The sequence below is a fragment of the Mastigoproctus giganteus genome, chromosome 5, assembly GCF_048544385.1.
Source record: "Mastigoproctus giganteus isolate SK-2022 chromosome 5, ASM4854438v1, whole genome shotgun sequence".
Lineage (NCBI taxonomy): Eukaryota > Metazoa > Arthropoda > Arachnida > Uropygi > Thelyphonidae > Mastigoproctus > Mastigoproctus giganteus.
In genome coordinates, this window is record NC_143579.1 from 79987148 (window position 1) to 80009098 (window position 21951).

The 21951-nt window shown below is 37.4% G+C and overlaps 1 protein-coding gene across 2 annotated transcripts in view; it reads right to left on the minus strand.

The window, feature by feature from the left end:
- LOC150085518 (uncharacterized) overlaps positions 1-21951 on the minus strand; it is a 384896-nt gene that overhangs the window by 352597 nt on the left and 10348 nt on the right. For both annotated transcript variants that reach the window (XM_090373310.1, XM_090373309.1), the window contains exon 3: positions 3579-3661. In XM_090373310.1, the coding sequence (XP_090229436.1) occupies positions 3579-3661 (83 nt within the window). The remainder of the gene's footprint in view (positions 1-3578; positions 3662-21951) is intronic.

Here is a 21951-nt window from a genome sequence, read left to right on the forward strand (position 1 = left end):
CCTCCTTAAATTTATTCAACTTATCAACTTCCACAACGACAGATGGAAGTTTGTTCCAGCAATTAACCACCCGCTGGCTAAAGGCAAATTTCCACACATCTATTCTACATCTGTTTTTTCTTAATTTAAATTTATGTCCCCTTAGGTTACTAATCTGAACAAGTGGAAGGATCCCATCAGAATTCAGCGTGCTCAACCCAATCAAGGCCTTATACACCTCAATCAGATCACCACGCAGGTGCCTAGTCTCCAGCCACTGCAATTTGCAGAACTTAAGCCTCTCTTGGTAAGAGGATCCCTTCATTACCCTCAACAATCTTGTTGTCCTTCTCTGTACATGCTCAAGCAAATCGACATCCTTCCTAAAATGAGGCCTCCAGACCTGCATGCAGTACTCAAGTCGTGGCCTGACCTTTGCCTTATACAGAGAGACAATCTCCACCTTCTCCCTGCTAGTAAAATTCCTATATATCATTGACAAAACCCCATGACCTACCCTGGCAGCCTGTCTGCATTGCTCAGAAAACTTCATATCTGACTGCACAATTACTCCCAGGTCTTTTTCATTTTGTACCACCGTAAGTGTAGTACCACACAGTTGGTACGTTTCTCTGGGGTTACTTCTACCCATATGTAGTACTTTGCATTTGTCAAGGTTAAACTTCAGTTGCCACTTCTTAGCCCATCTGCCCAAATTATCTAGATCCTGTTGCAGTAGCACACTGCCATTATTGTCATTAACAACCCTGCCAACTTTGTATCATCTGCAAACTTCGACACTAAGCTTGACATACCTTCATCAATATCATGGATAAATATACAAAACAACAGTGGACCCAACACCGAATCCCATGGGACTCCACTAATAACATTAGTCCACGAAGAGCAGCACCGATTGATTACCACCCTCTGTCTTCTCTTGTCTATAACATCCATTAGCATTGCCAGAGAAACTTCATGGACACTGCAAAAGATTACTTAAATGCAACTGCAAGGCAAAACCTCTATTTGTGTTCTCAATATTTATATAACTATATTTTTAAGACATTACTTATTCAGAAGAATTTTTTGGCATTATTTGTAGACAAATAATAATAGAAATACCCAAAACCTGTCAAATCAATTACAGACAACACCTGTATAACATGGTACTTCTACAACATGGTTTCGATCTAACAAGACTGATAAGTTGCAGAAATCCTCACACAACATGGTACTTATATAACACGGTTTCACTCTAACACAGTTAAAGAATTTCGGCAAACTTCACATAACAGAGTATTTTTGAGCTTATGTTAGATGTAATTTTTCAACATTTCCATTGCACCCCCACTGTTGACGTGCTAGTCAAAAAAAAATTATTGAGAATTCCCTGTCTTTTATTTTGTTGCGAAATCCCAGTGTTATGTTCTGTGCTATTGAACTCGTGGAAAAATTTGGATTTCAAAGTTTTATTACTATTGGATAGCACGCCAGACCATCCAAAAGATTTAAGTCATCCAAACGTTGAAGTTGTTTCTACCACCACAGTTGTACTAGGTTAATATAACTTCTTTCATTCAGCCATTAGACCAAGGCATTATATCCACCTTTAAAACTCATTACATCACAAAATCATTAAAATGGATTGTGAAAAAAATTGATTCCAAATCTATTGAAGTAATGGAGGCATGGAAACATTTCTCAATTTTGGACTGTTTCAGAATCATAGCTTTATCGCTCAAAGAAGTAAAACTGTCGACGTTAAATGCGTGTGGAAAAATGTTCATTCAGAAAATATGGTCAAACCAGCAGAAAATGGAATCGGTGTGATAGTAGAACTTGCCATGTCAAGGGGAGGGGAAGGTTTTGATGATATGACTACTGAAGCCCTTGTGGGTAGCACAGTTGAGAGAACTGCCGTCCTCCTCAGACTGGGTGGAAAAGACCTGCGTTCAAATCTCGTTAAGACGAGAGGAATTTTTATGGGTCTTTTTCACAAAGTGGCTGAGTTAGTCAGGCTCAGGCAGCACTGTTTTTCCCCCGAAACTTGTGTTTTTCATCCAGCAAAACAGAAAATCGACCTCAGGACACACGCAATTTATAGACAATATATGCAAAGTAACACAGCCTTAGTTGCCGATGCTCCTAAAACAATAAAAAAACAATAAAAAAATATATGATTACTAAAGACGTTCAAAAATTACCGATAGAAAAAGAGGCCGGCAAAGCAGATTTGGTGGAAATGGCATCGGAGGCAAATCAAATCAATTCAGATGATGACAGCACAGACGAACATTCTAAACTTCCAAATTTTACACTAAAAAGCATACGGGAAGGCATAAAGTTAGCCAAGCAATTAGAATCTTATGTTTTAAATGCAAATTTCTGAATGAAAGAAGCCCAATGTTCAAAAGGGAGCTGCAAAAATTATTAGTTCCATACGATGAAATTCACAAAGATTTATCAAGCAAAAGATAACAAAACCAGATTACTGATTTTTTAAAGAGAGCAGAAGATATACAAAATCTAGAATGGTGTATTTTTGTTAGTTTTGTTAACATTTTGTTAACTAAATAGTGTATTTCTGTTACTTAATTTTTTAAGTTAGTTTTTGGAACTTAATCTCCCTTTTTGTACTTTTTATTAGTCCCGTATAACACGGTTTCGCACAACATGACATTTTAGTGGAACCTTACTACCATCTTATACGAGGGTTACCTGTATTGGAAAATGCAATCCTAATTTATACCATTCTGTTAATTTCATCCCAATATAAAATAAAGCTTCTGTTTACTCTAATATAGCCATGTGCTAAAAACAGTATTAAAAACTTGGTATTATGGCAGCCAGACACAATACTATAAGACAACATGCAATTTTCCTGGTAGCAAGATTATTAAACGTACAATGAGCATACCTGCAAAAAAAGAAACTAAAACATCACATTTTCAAGAAACAAATTAGTAACATTATTCAACATTGGCTTCTATTACAATTTCAAAATCATTTATCTAAATTATAACATGTAAAATGTGATGACTGAACACAATAAAATTACAAATTATTGACTACAAATACAAAATTTATAAGCATATATTTGATCATCCAAGTTTCTTGTGATGACCAACTAACTGGTTAAAACAAATTTATTAAAATAAATAAATGATATATATACATAAGATAAAACAGAGATAAAATAAGTATCTTATGTATATATCATTTATTTATTTTAATAAATTTATTTTAACCAGTTAGTCAGTCGTCGTAAGAAACTTGGATGATATGCAACCCAACGCGCAAGGCCTGTTAACAGTTCTAATATGTTTGATCTACAATTTCGTAGCAACTGCATGAAATCATAAAAAAAAAAAAAATACTGCCACTTTGAGGATCATTTTGACCCAATTAAATAAATTTTTTAGATTTTTAATAGAGAATTTCACCTGAAAAAACTAATCTTAAAAAATATGGAGAGTTATTCCCAAGCAAATAAAACTGTTTCAAGTGCAAAAGAGAAAATAAAAAAGAGTGAGTCAAAATGATCACATCTGACCAAAAATGGGTTAAAAAAAATTTATAAATGCTGAAATACTTACTAATTATCTGATCCAAAAAAGAAGACATACTGCATTGGTTTCTTAAGAGCTGGTCGTTTAACTTCTTTTTTAGCTTCAACAATCTTGAGAATGGGGGGGGGAAAGAATACTATAAACAGGGACTGAATCTGACAACAGCCTTTAATCTAAACATTTTTTTAAAAAAAGACAATTTAAATGCACTCACTTCTAATGCCATTATATTTCAATACAGGAATCAGTTATAATCTGTGCACTTATTTCTTAAGGAAAATATGTGTACATAGTCCTTTGCATTCACATCTCTAACTCCATGAACAAATTTAAAGGCTCATTCTTCTCAATCAAATATCTACATGCTAATGAAATTTGTTATTCAATTGGTTTCCACCATTCTAAAGTTTTAGGCCTACCAAGTTTATCTTTATGTTAAGAAATAAGCACTGACTAATAAAAAAATTACTATCCCACCTTGTTTTACTCCTTATTGTTTGCTATTTGCTGCATGTGAGTGTCTCTTCCACAGTGAATTTTCAATAGCTGCAGTCTCTGTGCAGTATGTTTTTTGTTTTGGGGAGTTTTGAAATTTTGCAAAAACATGTGCTTAAAGCTTTTTGTAATTTATGAGATTGGCAGTTGTTGGATTCTTTCCAAACTTTCCATTCTTTCCATGCCTTTTCTTTTCTCTCTTGGCAGCATTACATACAGAATTTCACCGGTAGTTGATTTGTTTGTGTATTTGATTTGAGGTTTTCAGTAGCAGCAGCTGCTAATATCTGTTTTGTAGTGTGCTCAAAAGCATCATCTATTTCGATGTTGAATGATATGATAATTTAGTGTAATGCTGAATGCATATTTATTCCAGTCTGCTATAGATAATTTACAATTTGCTTGACTTCTTACTGATAAATTTCGCTATTCACAGAGCTTACAGATAATAAGGAAATGGTCACTATTTAATGGTTTGTCTAAAACTATCCAATCAAAGTCTGAAAATAATGTGGAGGAGCCCATCGATGGGTCTATAGCAGAAGTTGAGCCTTGTGGAAAATAGACATGTGTGAGAGCCTGTGTTTAGCAGCATGAAGTTATTGTTTTCAAGAAAGGGCTCTATTATACATCCTCAGTTATCTATCCGTACTGATCCCATAATTGGTGATGCACATTAAAATCACCCAACACAGAGAAATTCGTTGATAATTGTAGGATAAGATCATCTAGTCCAATCGATGAGCATATCTGATTTGAGGAGATATGCACTGGTGTTCAAAGAAAGTGAATCACCCCTTAAAATTGTAACTGTTGTCCGAAGAACATAAGTATATGGCAATATTTCTTAGAGACTGCATAAGATAAGACTGATGCATAGGTGATGATGTAATATTGCATCAGCTGTTACTTTCAGCTATATAAGCAGGCTCTGCAAGAGTTGCAGTCATTCCTTGCTTGTGTGAGGATGGCGAGTTATGTGCAGTTGATGCCATGAAGAAAGAGTGCTATTGTTGCTTTACGAGAGGAAGGATGTTCTTCACATTATATTGCTTATAGAGTGTCTTGAAATCAGTTGGCATTGAGTTGATTTCTTTCCAAACTCGAGAATACTGGTTCTGCTGATAGGAAAAAAGGCACCAGACGTAAAAGAGTCTATGCCAAAACAGGACTGCATTTTGAAGCGCTTAGGACTTAAAAACTGTAAAGCTTCTTTGTGTGAGCTGAAAAGAGAATGGTAAGAATATATAGGAGCAGTAACAATCAGAAGACGCCTCTTCAAAAATGGACTTGTAGCCCATCATCCTAAGAGGCCCCTACTCACACAAAAAATGAAAAAGGCTCAATCAATTTGGTGTAAGGAGCATGTCAAATGGACCCCCGAACAGTGGAAGTCAGTTATTGTCTTGGACGAAAAGAAATTCAACCTGCATGGCTCTGATGGGAGACAAATGATTCACCATAGAAGAGGTGAATCCAGACCGTACGGTGTCTACGGTGAAATTTCCTACCAGCCAAATATGTGGGTGCATTTCGTATCGCAGAGTAGGTCATCTGCCGTTTATAAAGGGTTCTGTAAATGCTAATGGAAACCTGGCTATATATTGGAAGGCAAATTGTTGCCAACCATTAGAAACCATTTCAACCTGCCAAGTAACTACATCTTTCAGGATGACTCTGCTCCTTGTCATCGGGCGAAAAGTGTAAGTAGGCACTTCTGTAGTTACTTTAGCTTCATTTCTGCATTAGAGGTTCGACAGTAATGTGTTTACATTTGTTACAGGTGAAAAAATGGTTGCAAGACCGGTCCATTACAACTCTTAGCTGGCCAGGAAACAGCCCAGACCTGAATCCTATAGAGAACTGTTGGCATCGTGTGGAATCTGCAGTTGCCAGAAAGAAACCAAAGACCCTTCGTGAACTTCAGGAAGCCATAATTCCTGTTAACCATGAACTATCAGTTTATTATCTTCAGAAATTTATCTTGTCAACGTCTCAACGGTGTGCTGCTGTCATCAGGGTCAGTTCAACTAAATATTATATTCATTTGCACTTGGTGAACTTTTCATTTTGTTTTCCATTTAAAATGATAAATTGAAGCAAATTGAGGGCTTCTAATATATCCTATCCTATCCTATCCTATCATAATTTCAGCCATAATTGTCGTGTTTACCAAAACTGTTGTATAAAGGTTGCAAATGCTCATTTTGGAATATTTTGAGAGCACCTCTAATATTACTTACCTTTGCCTTAACTATTAATAAATATCTTTTGTTTATATTTCTATTTGTGATGCTAGTCATTAAGGTAACATACCATCGCGAAAAAGGGAATGGAAATGTGAAATTCTTACGTGATGCACTTTCTTTGAACACCGGTGTATATGAACACAAGAGTAATAGTTATTTCAAGCATAACTACTCCTAAAGAGATTTGTATAGGAATATGTGTGGAAGGAATTTTAGAAAAAATGGTTGCAAGTACAATCCAATATAGATACACCACCATGTGAATTACGGTAGTGATCCTATCATGCCTGTACAGTGTAGTTTCTAAGAGACATTTGTGGAGAAAGATTCATTTCTTGTAGACACATTCCTAATGGATGACACTGATTTATCAAGTCATAGATATTGTCAATATTGCTACACAGACCTTTACAGTTCCATCGAATGAACTAGTCCATTGGAAGAATGGTTTTGTCAAGGTTGGTGGTGCCATCAATTTCCATGTCTATGGTTTAATTCTGACCAATTTGATTGGATACTATGATATGGTCACAAAGGAACTGGATGCAAAAACTAATTTTGATATCATATACTTGGACTTCAGGAGAGCTTTTGATATTGTTGCACATGGAAGACTACTGTACAAATTGGAGCAGCATGCCATTAACAACAAGTTGCTACAATGGATAAAAGGATGGTTGAGTGGGAGAAGAAGAGTGTGGTAATAAATGGACACTACTCTTCGTGGACTAATCTTATCAATGGAGTCCCCCAACAAGGTTCAATGTTGGGCCCATTGTTGTTTTGTATATTTATCAATGATATTGATGAAAGCATATCAGGCTTAATGTTGAAGTTTGCAGATGATACAAAGGTTGGCAGGGTTGTTAATGACAGTATGCTACTGCAACAGGATCTAAAAAAGTTGGGCAGATGGGCTGAGAAACTTAACTGAAGCTGGCAACTGAAGTTTAACGTTGACAAATGCAAAGTACTGCATATGGGCAGTGGTAACCCCAGAGCAATGGAAGACTACTGTGTGGTACTACACTCAGGGTAATGGAGAATGAAAAAGACCTGGGAGTAATTGAGCAGTTAGATATGAAGTTTTCTGAAAAGTGCAGACAGGCTGCCTGAGCAGGTAATGGGGTCTTGTCAATGATATACAGGAATTTTGCTACCAGGGATAAGGAAATGATTATCCCCTTGTATAAGGCCAGGGCTGTAGTGGAGAGTATACACAGTATACCCTCTGGATTTTTTTTAGGTGAATAGTGTATACACCTTCTGGTTTTTGAAAGACTTTTAAAAAACAAATATTATTAAAATATTTACTGAAAATTAAAAAATAAATTATATTAGAAATTGATTCTTAGGCAATACTTATAGTTTTATTATTTTTAATAAATGTGCCATATATATAAGTAAATAAATATGTTGTGCGTGCGTGTGTGTTACCTAAGTCGAGTTTTACGTAACTAAATGACTTGGAAATGACTAATAAAATATTGCTATTATATCCCTGATATGCCAAAGTTACAAAAACCACATAATATCCTCTGAAGAATGAAGAAAAATAGTTATATATTTTTGATTAGTTCAATTAAAACCTTTATCTGGGGATGGTGAAGTAGCCAAAGTAGCACATAAGAAAAGAAAACATAAAAGGAAGAAACAAACGTATGTTATTGTACTGTAAAAACTGATTTGTATTTCATAGCCTTGGTTATTATAGTTAACTTCATTGGTGCCAATCACTTCAACACTTCTTGTATTGTTTTTCTACTTTATTATTGTGTTCACCATTGCAACTGACAAATCTGAATTCTGCGCGATACTTGTTAATGTTTGGCCTTTTTCATACATCCTTATTATTTTAATTTTCTAATCCAAATCGATCGCTTTCCTTTTCTTGGTAGATTTACTAGTAGCACTGTCACTTCTTCTCTTAGTCGGCACCATGATAACAGTCAAAATTAAATTTTCTAAAAAGAACTTCACTCGATTAAGGCGAAAACTCACTATTATCACTTCATGCAAGCTCGCATTTTACTAAAGCACATTTCTGGAGGTCACTGCCATAAAACAATAAAAACAATTTGCACTTTCCGGGTTACTGGGCTTTTCTGTTAGCGTAATCTATTATAAATGGGTAGTAAACTCGATTTTATTCATTTGCAATAATACCAACAGCTGTAATTCTGTGGGTTTTTATGTCATTATGGTGAAATCTGTCCCCTTCACTGAAATCTTCAGTCATATAACAAAAATATAAATAGCGTAACATAAGTCGGGGACTAACTGTATCGAAAAATGTTCAGCAACCTACGTAAAAAGTATAACGAAAGATAAAAAACGAAAAAACTTACCACACACTACTCATGTGTCCAATATGTCAGTATTGTGTATCGGACAAGCATTTATTTTTTACGATGTTGATTTTAAATCTAATGGCTTCTCTCTATTTTTTACAATGTTGCGTATAGTTTGGTCACCAACGTTATAATGGTTCATTAGAGATTTAACAGATGCACCATTTTAAAACTTTTGAATAATTTCAAGTTTTTGTTTAATTGAAGGCACAACTGTTGCATTTGCCCATCATTTTTGCGATTTCTAAACAAGAAAAAAAAAAAAAATTCCAATATCCTTGACATAAATAATGAAACAAAATTTGTCCTTTAGCATTGTGACAAAACACAACAATTGACGCAACGCACTAAAAGAAACTAAACTTTTTTTTCTTTCTTTTTTTTTTTTTTTGAGCTGGTGGTGTGTGAAGACAGCGGGGTAATAATAATCTCCCAATGACAGCTTATAATGCCGCTTCTTGTCACTTATTTACGACTTGCAAAACATCTGTTTATACCTATTCTAGTTATTAGTTGAATTTTATGATTTCTGGTTGATTTTTTTTTAAATTTGAATTTGAACTGTCCCAGTTAATCCGATCTCGGTAAATCAAGAGTCTGCTACATATATAATTACTATATGTAAGGGAATAATAGGTACTATATATGTACTCAAAGTGTATTAAAACATAGGCATAAAAGTATACAGCCGGCCGCAAGGCCAAGAGAACCTATAAAGACTAAGATAGCCTGTATTGCTCTACACTGCCATACCCTATAAATAAACATAATTAGCAATAATATAAATATATAATATAGAATACAATGATTATGTTTTTTTTTTTTTTTTTTTGTTAGTTGTTGGCACATCGGCTTCTGTGGCCATAATGCACCTCCCAAAGTTTTTGCATTTTCTACTCTAATCCAAGCCTGAGGCGGGATTCAAACCCGCAAGCTTTGGGTTGCCGGGCAGGCACTTTACCCACTCGGCTAGCCCGGTCTGCAACGATTATGTAGCTATATCCGAATATCAATAATTAGCAATACAACGATATAGGTACATACATAGTACCTATTATTCCCTTACTATAGTAATTAGATTACAGACATGTAATGTTCAATCCACTACTAATGGCATTAATCTGATCTGACATAACTTTTACATTTATCCCAATTTTTCATAATAGATTAAATACAGTACACCCCCGCTATTCGCGGGGGTTATGTTCCTGAGAAATTCCGCGAATACCGAAAACGCGAATACTGAGTTATGGCTCCCATGGTAATAAAGGGATTCTGTTCCAAAGTATGAAATATATAAGAAAAACTAGTCTAAAATTTTGTCTCTGTTTGTATTTTATGTACCTTCATAATATGACTATGTACATAGACAGTACATAGTGAAATGCAAGCATATGGCATCGAAATGAAAATAAGGAACAATTTAATATTAAATGTAATATTTATTAGAAATTTTAAACCAGCGTCTTTGCTAACTAAAAAACTTATCCCGTCAGTGCTATCACCAGTTTCGCTAAAGTGTTGATAAAGGTGTTTTGCCTTTTCACGAATAATGAGTGAACTTAACGGAATTTTATTTTGAGTTCGGTCTTCTATCCACAGATTTAAAGCATTTTCCATTTTTTCTAATTTAACATCACTAGTTACAGAGCAAATTTTTGAAGCAATTAGCGCGTTTTCACAGACACTACAGCAGATTTTTTTTTCCAATTTTTTGATTGATCGTACCGTTGACTCCTTGATTTTATAATATTTTGCCACTGAGGAGACACTTTCACCATTAGAAATTTTATCTAATAACTCAATTTTATTCGCTAATGTCATCACCTTTGATCTTTTCACATTTCCCTTGTTATTCGTAACCATATTTTTGAAGGGATTAGAAAGAAGTTGTCCAAATAAAGTCACTTTCTTCCGTTAACACACTCGGAAAAGTCTGTTTTACACTGCAAAACAGGAGATTTATCACTTTTGTAAGCATATCAATTTATAAATTGATAAATTTATTCAATTTATAAGCATATAAATTAAAAGCAAATGACGAAACCTTCCATGACAAGCGCATAACACATAACTGAACAAGGATTAGCAAGAAACATCCACGCTCGCGATTTTGTCACCCCTCTCTCCCCCGCCACTCACTGAGCGCTGTTTTGACCGGGAAAGATAATTTTAGCCACGCCCATGTTTTTTTATGGCGGAAAATGTTCACGGCGCTTTAAAATTCACATTTTTTCAGGTTTTATTTTATGTTAAATCAGCGACCGCGAATACGCGAATACAGATACCACGAATAGTGAGGGTTTACTGTACATATATAATTATATATACCAGGATTATAAAATAGGTTTTCCTATTCAGGAGACCCTAGTGTCAAAACGGTTAGAGTTAGAATTGTGAAAATCAGTGGATATGTCATATAGGGTATCGGGAAGTGATTTGTAGAAGAAACAAATTTAGTTCGATTTTCCGCCACCAGGGGGAAAATGGCAATGCGCATACATAAAACTTGTCATTTACTTCCAGACACACTGCTTACACAAATGACACCCTGTTAGATAAAAGGAGAACGGCCAATGCCACCATCAATAACCATTATGCTCTTACAAAAAAAAGAGAACGTACTCTTTTAGTAAAATTGTTCTACCAGAATAATAGTAATGCTAATGCAGCACTACATGAATATCGGAAACTTAAAGGTTTGCGTAAAGGACCTTTGATGTTGGTGGGGCTTTGAAAACTAATAAAGAAATTTGAAGCAACTAGGGAGTTAGGAATAATTCCAGGCAGGGGACAACCACATATCGGAACGGAGGTAGTGGAGGTTGCAATGGCCACCAGGTCAGAATGCAAAACACTATCAGTCAGTAGTGCTAGAGGTGTGTCAAGAAACTTGAACATTCCTTGGTCTACTGTATGTAAAGTGCTTCGAATAATTTTGTTGTTGTTGTTATTTAGTTTTTAGGAGCATTAGCAACTAAGGCCATACTGTTCCGGGAACATGCGGTGGTCATTCCCTGACCTTGCCGCATCCTCTGTATTTGGTGGTCAAGGGCTCGAACTCCAGTCTAATCAAGAAGCATGTGCTACGCACTGCTGCTCCTGCCCACCTGACTACGGAGGTGCCTCGAATAATTTTACGCAGTTTCCCGTACAAGATTCATGTAGTGCAAGAACTAAAGTCTTGTGATCAGCAACAATGAATAGACTTTGCTCTGTGATTTCTAGCTCATATGGAACTTTACGATACATGGGATCAAATGATCTTGTGGTCTGATGATGCACATTTCATTCTTCATGAGGCTGTAAATACACAAAATTACTAAATATGGGGAACTTCTCGTCCATCTGCTGTGCATGAAAGACCACTACAAAGTCTATATGTTACAGTATGGTGTGGATTCATAGCAGAGTTTATAATCGGACCATTTTTCTTTGAAGAGCCTACACCTCGTGGCCCTGTAAGGTGTACAGTAACTAGCGCACGGTACTGAGCTCTTCTAAGAGATTCCCACTCTGCAAGAAAGGCAATGTTTGGAGACCATAGTGTTCATGCAAGTTGGTACCCCTCCCCACATTGGTCGACAAGTGAAGGAACTGCTCTGTTCAACATTCAGAAATGATCGCATCATTTCTAGAGACTTTCTGCAGTTCTGGCCAGCCCGATCACAGATCTCAATCCCTGTGATTTCTGGCTATAGGATACCTGAAAGACAGTTTACCATGATGGCATACAGATGCTTCTCGATTTGAAAGCAAGCATTAAACAGCATGTAGCCATCATCCCCAATGAGATGCTACACGAAACTGTGTCGCACGCAGTCCTCCGTTTTCAAAATGTCATCTCAAGTGAAGGAAAGCACATAGAACAATATCTGTATATTTCTAAGTTCTGATATTAAAATATAATCCTAAGTTAAGTATTCCATCTCATGTTTACAGTGCTAATTTCTCCACTGGTGGCAGAAATTTGAACAAATTTTTTTTTCTTCTACAAATCACTTCCCCATACCCTAAATGACATACCCACTGATTTTCACAGTGCTATCTCTAACTGTTTTGACACTAGGGTCTCCTGAATAGGAAAACTTATTTTATAACCACCCAGTATATACACAGGTGTTCAAAGAAAGTGCATCACCCCTTAAAATTGTAATTTACATCCAAATAACGTAAGTATATGGCAATATTTCTTATAAATTGCATCAGATAAGATTGACATGTGTGGGCGATGATGTAATATTGCATCAGCTGTTACTTTCAGCTATATAAGCACGCTCTGCAAGATTGACTGTGTCGGGATGGCAAGTTGCATGCAGTTGATGCCATGAAGAGAGTTTTTTTTTTTTTTTTTTTTTTATGAAAACCCCAAACACGAAAGGTATCAAAACCTATAGTACTTAGTACCATGCATGGGTTGAAGGAGAAGTATGGTGGGAGGGGGATGCTGGAAACTTTGCTCTAGAGACTAAACATGGGTTTCACCACTTCAAGCCTCCAATAAGCAAAGTGGTGGTATTTCACCGGTTGATGAAAGTCATCTACCACCTGCACTACTGTTGCTTTACGTGAGGATGTTCTTCCGTCATATTGCTTATAGAGTGTCGTGTAATCAGTCAACAGTGAGTAGATTTCTTTCCAAACTCAAGAATACTGGGTCTGTTGATAGAAAAAAAGGAACCAGACGCAAACGATTCTACGCCAAAATAGGACCACATTTTGAAGCGCTTAGGCCTTAAAAACTGTAAATATTCTTTGTGTGAGCTGAAAAGAGAATGGAAAGAACATATAGGAGTGGTAGCAAATGCAGTAACAGTCAGAAGACACCTCTTCAAAAATGGACTTGCAGGGCATCATCCTAAGAAGCCCCTCCTCACATAAAAAATGAAAAGGGCTCAATCGATTTGGTGTAAGGAGCATGTCAAATGGACCCCCGAACAGTGGAAGTCAGTTATTTTCTCGGATGAGAAAAAATTCAACCTGCATGGCTCTGATGGGAGACAAACGATTTGCTGTAGACGTGGTGAAGAATACCATCCAGACTGTATGGTGTCTACACTGAAATTTGCTACCAGCCAAATGATATGGGGGTGCATTTTGTATCACGGAGTAAGTCATCTACAGTTTATAAAAGGTTTCGCAAATACCAATGGATACCTGGCTATATTGGAAGGAAAATTGCTGCCAACCATTCGGGACCATTTCAACCTGCCAAGTAACTGCATCTTTCAGGATGACTTTGCTCCTTGTCATCGGGCGAAAAGTGTAAGTAGGCACTTCTATAGTTACTTTTTGCTTCATTTCGACATTAGAGGTTTGACAGTAATGTGTTTACATTTGTTACAGGTGAAAAAATGGTTGTAATAATGGTCTATTAGAACTGTTAGATGGCCAGGAAACAGCCAGATCTGAATCCTATAGAGAACTGTTGGCATTGTGTGGAATCGGCAGTTACCAGAAAGAAACCAAAGACCCTTTGTGAACTTCAGGAAGCCATAATTCCTTTTTGTAACCATGAACTATCAGTTGATTATGTCAATGCCTCGACTGTGTGCTGCTGTCATCAAGGCCAGAGGCGGTTCAACTAAATATTATATTCGTTTGCACCTGGTGAACTTTTCATTTTGTTTTCCATTTAAAATGTTAAACTGAAGCAAACTGAGGGCTTCTGATAACATTTAAGCCACAATTGTTGTGTTTACCAAAACTGTTGTATGAAGGTTGCAAGTGCTATATATACACAGTGTATATATACACCGGGTATACGGCATATATATATATGCCGTATACCTTCTGGTATTCGATTAATAAGCAGAGTACACTCTCTGCATACGTAACATTCACAGAGTATACCGTCTGCTAATTTTACAACTTTTTTTTTTTTTTTAGGAGCATTAGCAGCTAAGGCCATATTGCTCCGGAATATGCGGTGGTCATTCCCTAACCTTTCCGCATCCTCCGTATTTGGTGGTGACGGGCTCGAACTCCGGTCTAATCAAGAAGCGTGTGCTACGCACTGCTGCTCCTTCCCACCTGGCTACTGAGGCGCCTTAATTTTACAACTACAGCACTGCACAAGACAATGGTCAGGCCCATCTTAAGTAGTGTGTAGAGGTCTGGAGCCTCATTTCAGGATGTAGGGTTGCTAGAACGAGTACAGAGAAGGGCAACAAAACTGGTGAGGGAAACAAAAGGGTCCTCTTACCAAGAAAGGCTTAAATTCTGAAAATTGCAGCATCTGGAGACTAGGCACCTGCGAGGTGATCTGATTGAAGTGTACAAGACCTCGAATGGGTTGAGAAGGCTCAATGCTGATGGGATTTTTCCTCTTTCTCAGATAACGAACCTGAGTGGGCATAAATTCAAATTGAGGAAAGACAGTTATAGAATAGATGTGGGAAAATTTGCCTTTAGCCAGCAGGTGGTTGATTGTGTTTTCCATTTAAAATAATAAACTGAAGCAAATTGAAGATTTCTGATAACATTTCAGCCACAATTGTTGTGTTTACAAAAACTGTTGTAGGAAGGCAGCAAGTGCTCATTTTGGAATATTTTGGCAGCACTTGTCATTTATTACTTAGCTTTGCCTTAACTATTAATAAATATCTTTTGTTTATATTTATATTTGTGATGCTAGTCATTAAGGTAACATACCATCACGAAAAAGGGTTAGAAATGTGAAATTCCTAGGTGATGTACTTTCTTTGAACACCAGTGTATATATACACCGGGTATACGGCATATATATATTTGCCATATACCTTCTGGTATTCGATTAATAAGCAGAGTACACTCTCTGCATACGTAACGTTCACAGAGTATACCGTCTGCTAATTTTACAACTACAGCACAGTACAAGGCATTGGTCAGGCCCCACCTTAAGTACTGTGTAGAGGTCTGGAGCCTCATTTCAGGATGTAGAGTTGCTAGAACGAGTACAGAGAAGTGCAACAAGACTGGTGAAGGGAACAAAGGGGTCCTCTTACAAAGAAAGGCTTAAATTCAGAAAATTGCAGCATCTGGAGACTAGGCACCTGCAAGGTGATCTGATTGAGGTGTACAAGACCTTGAATGGGTTGAGAAGGCTCAATGCTGATGGGATTTTTCCTCTTTCTCAGGTTACGAACCTGAATGGGCATAAATTCAAACTGAGGAAAGACAGTTGTAGAATAGATGTGGGGAAATTTGCCTTTAGCCAGCGGGTGGTTGATTGGTGGAACAAATTTCCATCTGTCGTTGTAGAAGTTGATAGCTTGAATAAATTCAAAGGAGAACTGGACACACTTTTAAAGCAAATGGATGGGTGACATGGGAATTTTTTTTTTTTTTGGCTGATGCTGTATAAGCTTGCTTTGCTTTCTTGCATCATATGCCCTGTTATGCTAACTCTTTCATGAGTTAGAGTTTTTCAATCTCTCAGTATCTGAAAGGGTTGGAATAGTAATTGGTGATAGTGACTGTGGAATTATTTGCTTGATCTTTGACATGTTTTTTAAGGGACTGCTGCAAAGTTTCTAACACAGTCCAAGCCCAATCAGAGATGGATGTGGATGGTGGCACAGATACTTCAGTTTGGGTTCTTCTGATATGTATTTTTACATTGCAGTTGCATGTGAATATTTGGAGACACTGAGTAAAACTTGTTTCCTTGCTTCTTAGTAACTCACTTTATGTCCTATTTTATACTTTTGTATTTTCTTTCCTGTTTTCCAGGTTTCACAGACTTTCAAATAAGCTGGATGGTTACCCTTACAGTTTGGACATACAGGTGTTTGTGCTGTGTGATCCAACAAGTGTTTGTTGGATCACCAATTTTTGGTGATCCAACAGCATTCTCAAGATATTTCTGAATAAGAAATGGAGAAAGTGCACCAACAGATTGGCTTGTTTGAGAATGTATTATTAGGAACAGAGGCAATTCCTTTTAGAATACTTCTATTTTTTGTCTCTTAGGATGGGATGTGTCAAAGCATGTTTGGTATACACTTAGAGAAGTTCAGCCCAGAGATGACGGATAATTTTTTGTAATCCACATGAGCTCCTTTCAGCCTTGGCATATTAACTTTTCTGCCAAGGTTTAGAGCCCTGCCAACAGGGAGGCAGGAGCAATGCCTGGTGTGACCAAGCGAAATTTAGTAGGTGTTAGTAATCAAACTATGAAAAATAAAGGAAGATGACTTTCCTTCCTTGCTCTCTACCAGTACTTTTGAAACATTTGTTAAATAGACTTAGTACAATATTAGGAAATTTAGAGTGTAGTTTAAAAATGAATTCATTCTCGGTGAGGTCAGCACGAGACAACGATTAAGCTTTATTTTTGCAGTAGCTGCAGAAAGTTCATCAAGGGTGAATGGAGGAGCAAGCAACTGAGATATTAAAATATTCCTCATTAGCCCTTCTAGTAGCTTTGTGGATAGGCATACCAGTTCTGTTTTTGTCAGGAAGAAAAAGAGCATTTAAAATTGTTTTAACTGTGAAAGTCTAAGAGGTAAATTGAATAGAATCAGAGATAACAAAACTATAGATGGTAGGAGAATTAAGATCTCTCAAGCAATCTTATATAAAACACCCCACGAATCCTTACTACTAGTGCCAAAGACAAAATTTCTTTAAGTTTCTGTTTTATGTTTAATTATTAACTTCACATATTGTTATACCAAATGAATAATTCTCTCAACCCATTGGAATATGCAGCAAGCCAAAATTGCTAATATCACTGACAGGCCTTTCTAGCAAGAGATACCTCTCTGCGAGCTGTTGTTATTGTTGTTATTTGGTTTTTATGAGCATTAGCAACTATGGCCATATTGCTCCGGGATATGCTGTGGTCATTCCTTGACCTTTCCGTATACTCCGTATTTGGTGGTGACGGGCTCGAACCCCGGTCTAATCAAGAAGCGTGTGCTACGCACTGCTGCTCCTTCCCACCTGGCTACGGAGGCGCCGCCTCTCTGCGAGCAGTAGAGAGTTTAGCCAACCAACAAAGGTTAATATTTTTGACAAATATTCTTTTTCTTAGTAGTGCTTTTATAAACTGCCTTCAAAACAGATTTTTGGACATAAAGAACACGATGTTAAGGGGACATTTCAGCAAAAGAGATTTCAAAATTGGAAAACTCAGTGATTAAGACATTAAAAAGTAGTCCCATTTTATTTTCTGTAATGAAAATCAGATGAAGGCATAACTGTATCTGGATTAGGGGAAGATATGTAAAAACAATGGCTCGGTGACCTGAAAGAGTTCAGTTTTCACAAATACCCCATGAGTTGATAAAAGAGACCACTGAAGAAGAGTTAGATCAATATGATCAATTCCTGCACTCCTGACCAGTAGTGCAGGAATAAGTAAAAAGAATGATAGGTTGATTAATAATGGAAAGCTGATGTTGCAAAATGAAGTTACCAACAGAACATCCACATGATCAGTTATTATACTATGCCGAGATGAAGATTTAGCATCAATCTGCACAAATAAGAAAGTTAGGAAAATCAAGTAGTCTAAAGCAGTGTTCCGGTGTGCTGCCACAAGATGACAGGTGTGCCGAAAACTTTGCTCAAGCTGTATACCTATAAATGGGCTTGCTTTCTTGCATCGTGTGTGCTCCTGCTAATGCTACTTATTATTGGCAACTTTAACCTACTTCTTATCAATTGCAAATCGTGAACTAGTAGAGTATCATATGGAAACAGTTTTTTGAACCATTGGGATGATTGTTATTTATTCCACATCAGAAAAAGTACAAATGGCTCAAATATCCTTGAGCAGGTTCTCACTAAGGAGCCAAACTAGATCCAAAATATTCTGTTTGTTTCAGTGGAGAAGCTTTGCAAAAGAAAGATGCCAAAATGGATGACAAGAGAAATTAGGAGTTTGGGCAAAATTAAAAAGCATGGGATAGTTACAGACTATTCTGAGATGCTGATTTTTATGAATACTTTAAATGTATATGTAACAAACTACTGATGAGGCAAAATAAAGGAGAGTGAGAGAATTGTGTTTTTTGAATGAGCAACTTGTGTCTGGGAATGGGGAAAAACATGCATCTTTCTTCTAAATGCGCCTTTCACTTGTACGTAGAAGGAATTTGTTTTGTAGAGACGGGATACACTTAAACAAAGGTGGTGCAAAGGTTTTTGTCAGTATTATTGAGGATACCTTAAAGGTTCAGGGAAACTGCTAGCTAGTGGGGGATGTGGGTAATACTGACACGTGTTTATCTGATAATATTGATCAAAGTAACTCTTGCACATACCTCAAGAGTTCTTATCTGTTACCCCAACTGGACATATTATCTAGATGTTCTGGGGGCAGAAAAGTTTCAAGTGAGCGGGTAGCTAATCAAGTGAGTAATCAAGTAAGTAGCTTTCAAGTGAGTTTCAGTACGGCTTGTACTGAATACATTAGTATTTAGGAAGGGTAGGGTAGATAGAAGGATAGTGGGGTAAGGCTTCTTATCAGAAGCAGCCTGAGTGCGACGATAGCTTTCCCGGATGGCACGTTTTCGGACTGTTTTGAAAGAGAGAGAATGAGAATTATAGAAGCCAATTCAGAAGAACAGTGCCCGTCGAAGTATCTGCAGAAAAGGCATGCAGCAGAAACAGTATGTCTATGAAACAGCTAGTGAAGAGACTCTGTTAGAGAGGAGTCATTAATTAACCTAACTGACCTCTTCTGAATGGAATCTAGAAGCCTGAGAGAGGTTTTTGGGGTACCACCCCAGATGTGGAAACAATATTCCATGGTAGGGCGGATTTGCGATTTGTACAGAGTGAACAGCTGTTTGGAAGAAAAGTAACGCCAAGAGCGAAAGAGAAAACCAAGTTTTTAGAGGCAGAGGAAGTAATATTTGTAATGTGCTTGTGCCAAGAGAGATTAGAAGTCAGGGTAATCCCCAAAAGAGATATATCATTTAGCCTAGAAATCAGAGTGTCACTAAAGATAAGCATAGGAGCAGAAGAATCCTTTTTGCGAGATATAAGACAAGACTGAGTTTTAGAAGGGTTGAAATCAACTAATTTGTCTTTGCCCCACTGGAGAATTACCTGAAGATGGGCATTTAAGGAAATGGTAGCAGATTTTCGAGATGTTGAAGCTGATTGAGCAGGACAAGGTTTCTCAAGATGGAAAGTGAAATGCAATGTGTTATCATCGGCAAAACTATGGATAGGATTTCCAGTCAATGGAAGAAGGTCATTAATATACAAGAGGAAAAGAGCAGGGGAAAGACCTGAACCTTGGGGGACACAGGCATTAGTGGAGAAGTTAGAAGACAGAGAGCCATCTACCATCACCCTCAGTGAGCAATCAGAGAGAAAACTGGATAACCAATTACTAAAAACAGTTGGCAAACCATAAGATGGAAGCTTGTTTAGAAGACCTATATGCCAAACATGATCGAAAGCCTTTAAGATGTAAAGAGCAACTACTTGTGTTTCCCCGAACCTTTCCATTGAATTAGTCCATAAAGGGGTAACATAAGCAAGAATATCACCAGTGGATCGACACTGACAGAATCCATACTGGCGATCGTTGATGAAACGGAAGGTTTCTAGGTAGTTTAAGAGTTGGCAGTTAATTGATTTCTCCATTACTTTAGAAAGAGTAGACGTAATTGCAATGAGACGATTTATTTATTTCGTATGATGTGATCAATACATGAAGGAACCAGTTTTTTCTTGCTTCCTTCGTGTATCGTGGCCGGGATATCCAACCAACCGGTTGGTTCGGCACCATTGTGATATCCAGCCCAAGGCGGGAATCGAACCCGCGACCTTTGGATTGCCAGGTGGGAACATTACCTACCCGGTTAGCCCGGTCTGCAATGGGACGATAATTGGGTGGGAGGGATTTGTCACCCTTTTTAGGAAATGGCTGGATATGAGCAAATTTCCAAGCAGAAGGAAAAACACCTTTGGAATAAGAAAGTGAAAAAAGGTGGCAAAGAATAACAAGTTCAGGAGCACAGGTTTTGAGAACAAGTGGAGAAATACCATCGGACCTGGAGCTTTCTTAGCATCAAGATTCATCAAAATCCTTCTGACATCCTTTTGATGGAAGATCACAGGAGGCACTGAATGGAGCGAGTTGGGAATGGTCAGAGGTGTTTTACCAAGATCATTAATACATGAGTTGGAAGAAAAATGGGATGCTAGCAGGTCAGCTTTATCCTTGGCTGAAGTGACAACAGAACCATCTGGTTTGGCAAGAGACCAGAATGCTCGGCTACCATTAGGGCAAGAAGCAAGTTTTCTACTCTTAGCCTGTTCAAACTCTAGTTTGGACTGATTAATAACTGCTTTACAATTGTTGCGAGCTTTGGTGTAGGCAGAAAATGAAACTGGAGAATTAGAAACAAGCCAATTAGGATACGCAACATTCTTCTCTTGAACAGCCTTAGCACATTTATTGGAAAACCAAGGTTTAGATAAAGGACGAGATTTTAAAGTGGAGTGTGGGATAAAGGATTCCATTCCTTCAAAAATAATTTCACTGACACGATCTGAGCAAACGTTGACCTCAGAAGTTTTGAAACAGTAATCCGACCAAGGAAAAGAAGAAGAGAAGTCTCGCAGATCATCCTATTTTGCATTCTTGTAATGCCAAACAACACGAGGTTGGGAATAGCTATGAGATAAAGGTTCCATTGGAGAAGAGACAATCACCAAGTTGTGATCTGAAGTGCCTAAAGAACCTCTCACTTCGATCGTGTACTTAGAAGGGTTGTTTGTGAGAAAAAGATCAAGCATATTGGCTGTATGATTAGGATTATCCGGTATTCTTGTAGGTAAATGAACAATCTGTGCAAGGTCATTAGTAATTGCAAAAGCCTCGGCATGTCGACCAGCTGGGTCGGTGTGACTAGAAAATGGAAGCCAGCTGGAGTTGTGAACATTAAAATCACTAAGGAAATTTACCTCACTGTTAGGAAAGTTGGACTGGAGAAAGTCAAGTTGCAAAGAGAGGAAGTCAAAGAGCTCCAAGTGATTAGTGGAATTGGGAGAACAGCAGAGACAACAGATAAATCTGACACAATGAGGTAGAGAGATTTTAAGCCAGAGAAGATCAAAGAGAGGAGATTCCAAATTGTCAAGTCTCTGACAGGGAATATCAAAACGGACATATGCACAAGTACCACCTTTGAGGCGAAAGGAATCATACAGCGAATAATTTGGGCATCTGAGATGAGCAGTAGTTGAATCAACCGATAACTGAGATTCTGTCAGAAAAAGTATATGGGGTTTGGCAGACTGCAAGTGGAAATGGATATCGTTGAGATTAGAACTGAGACCACGTATATTTGTGAA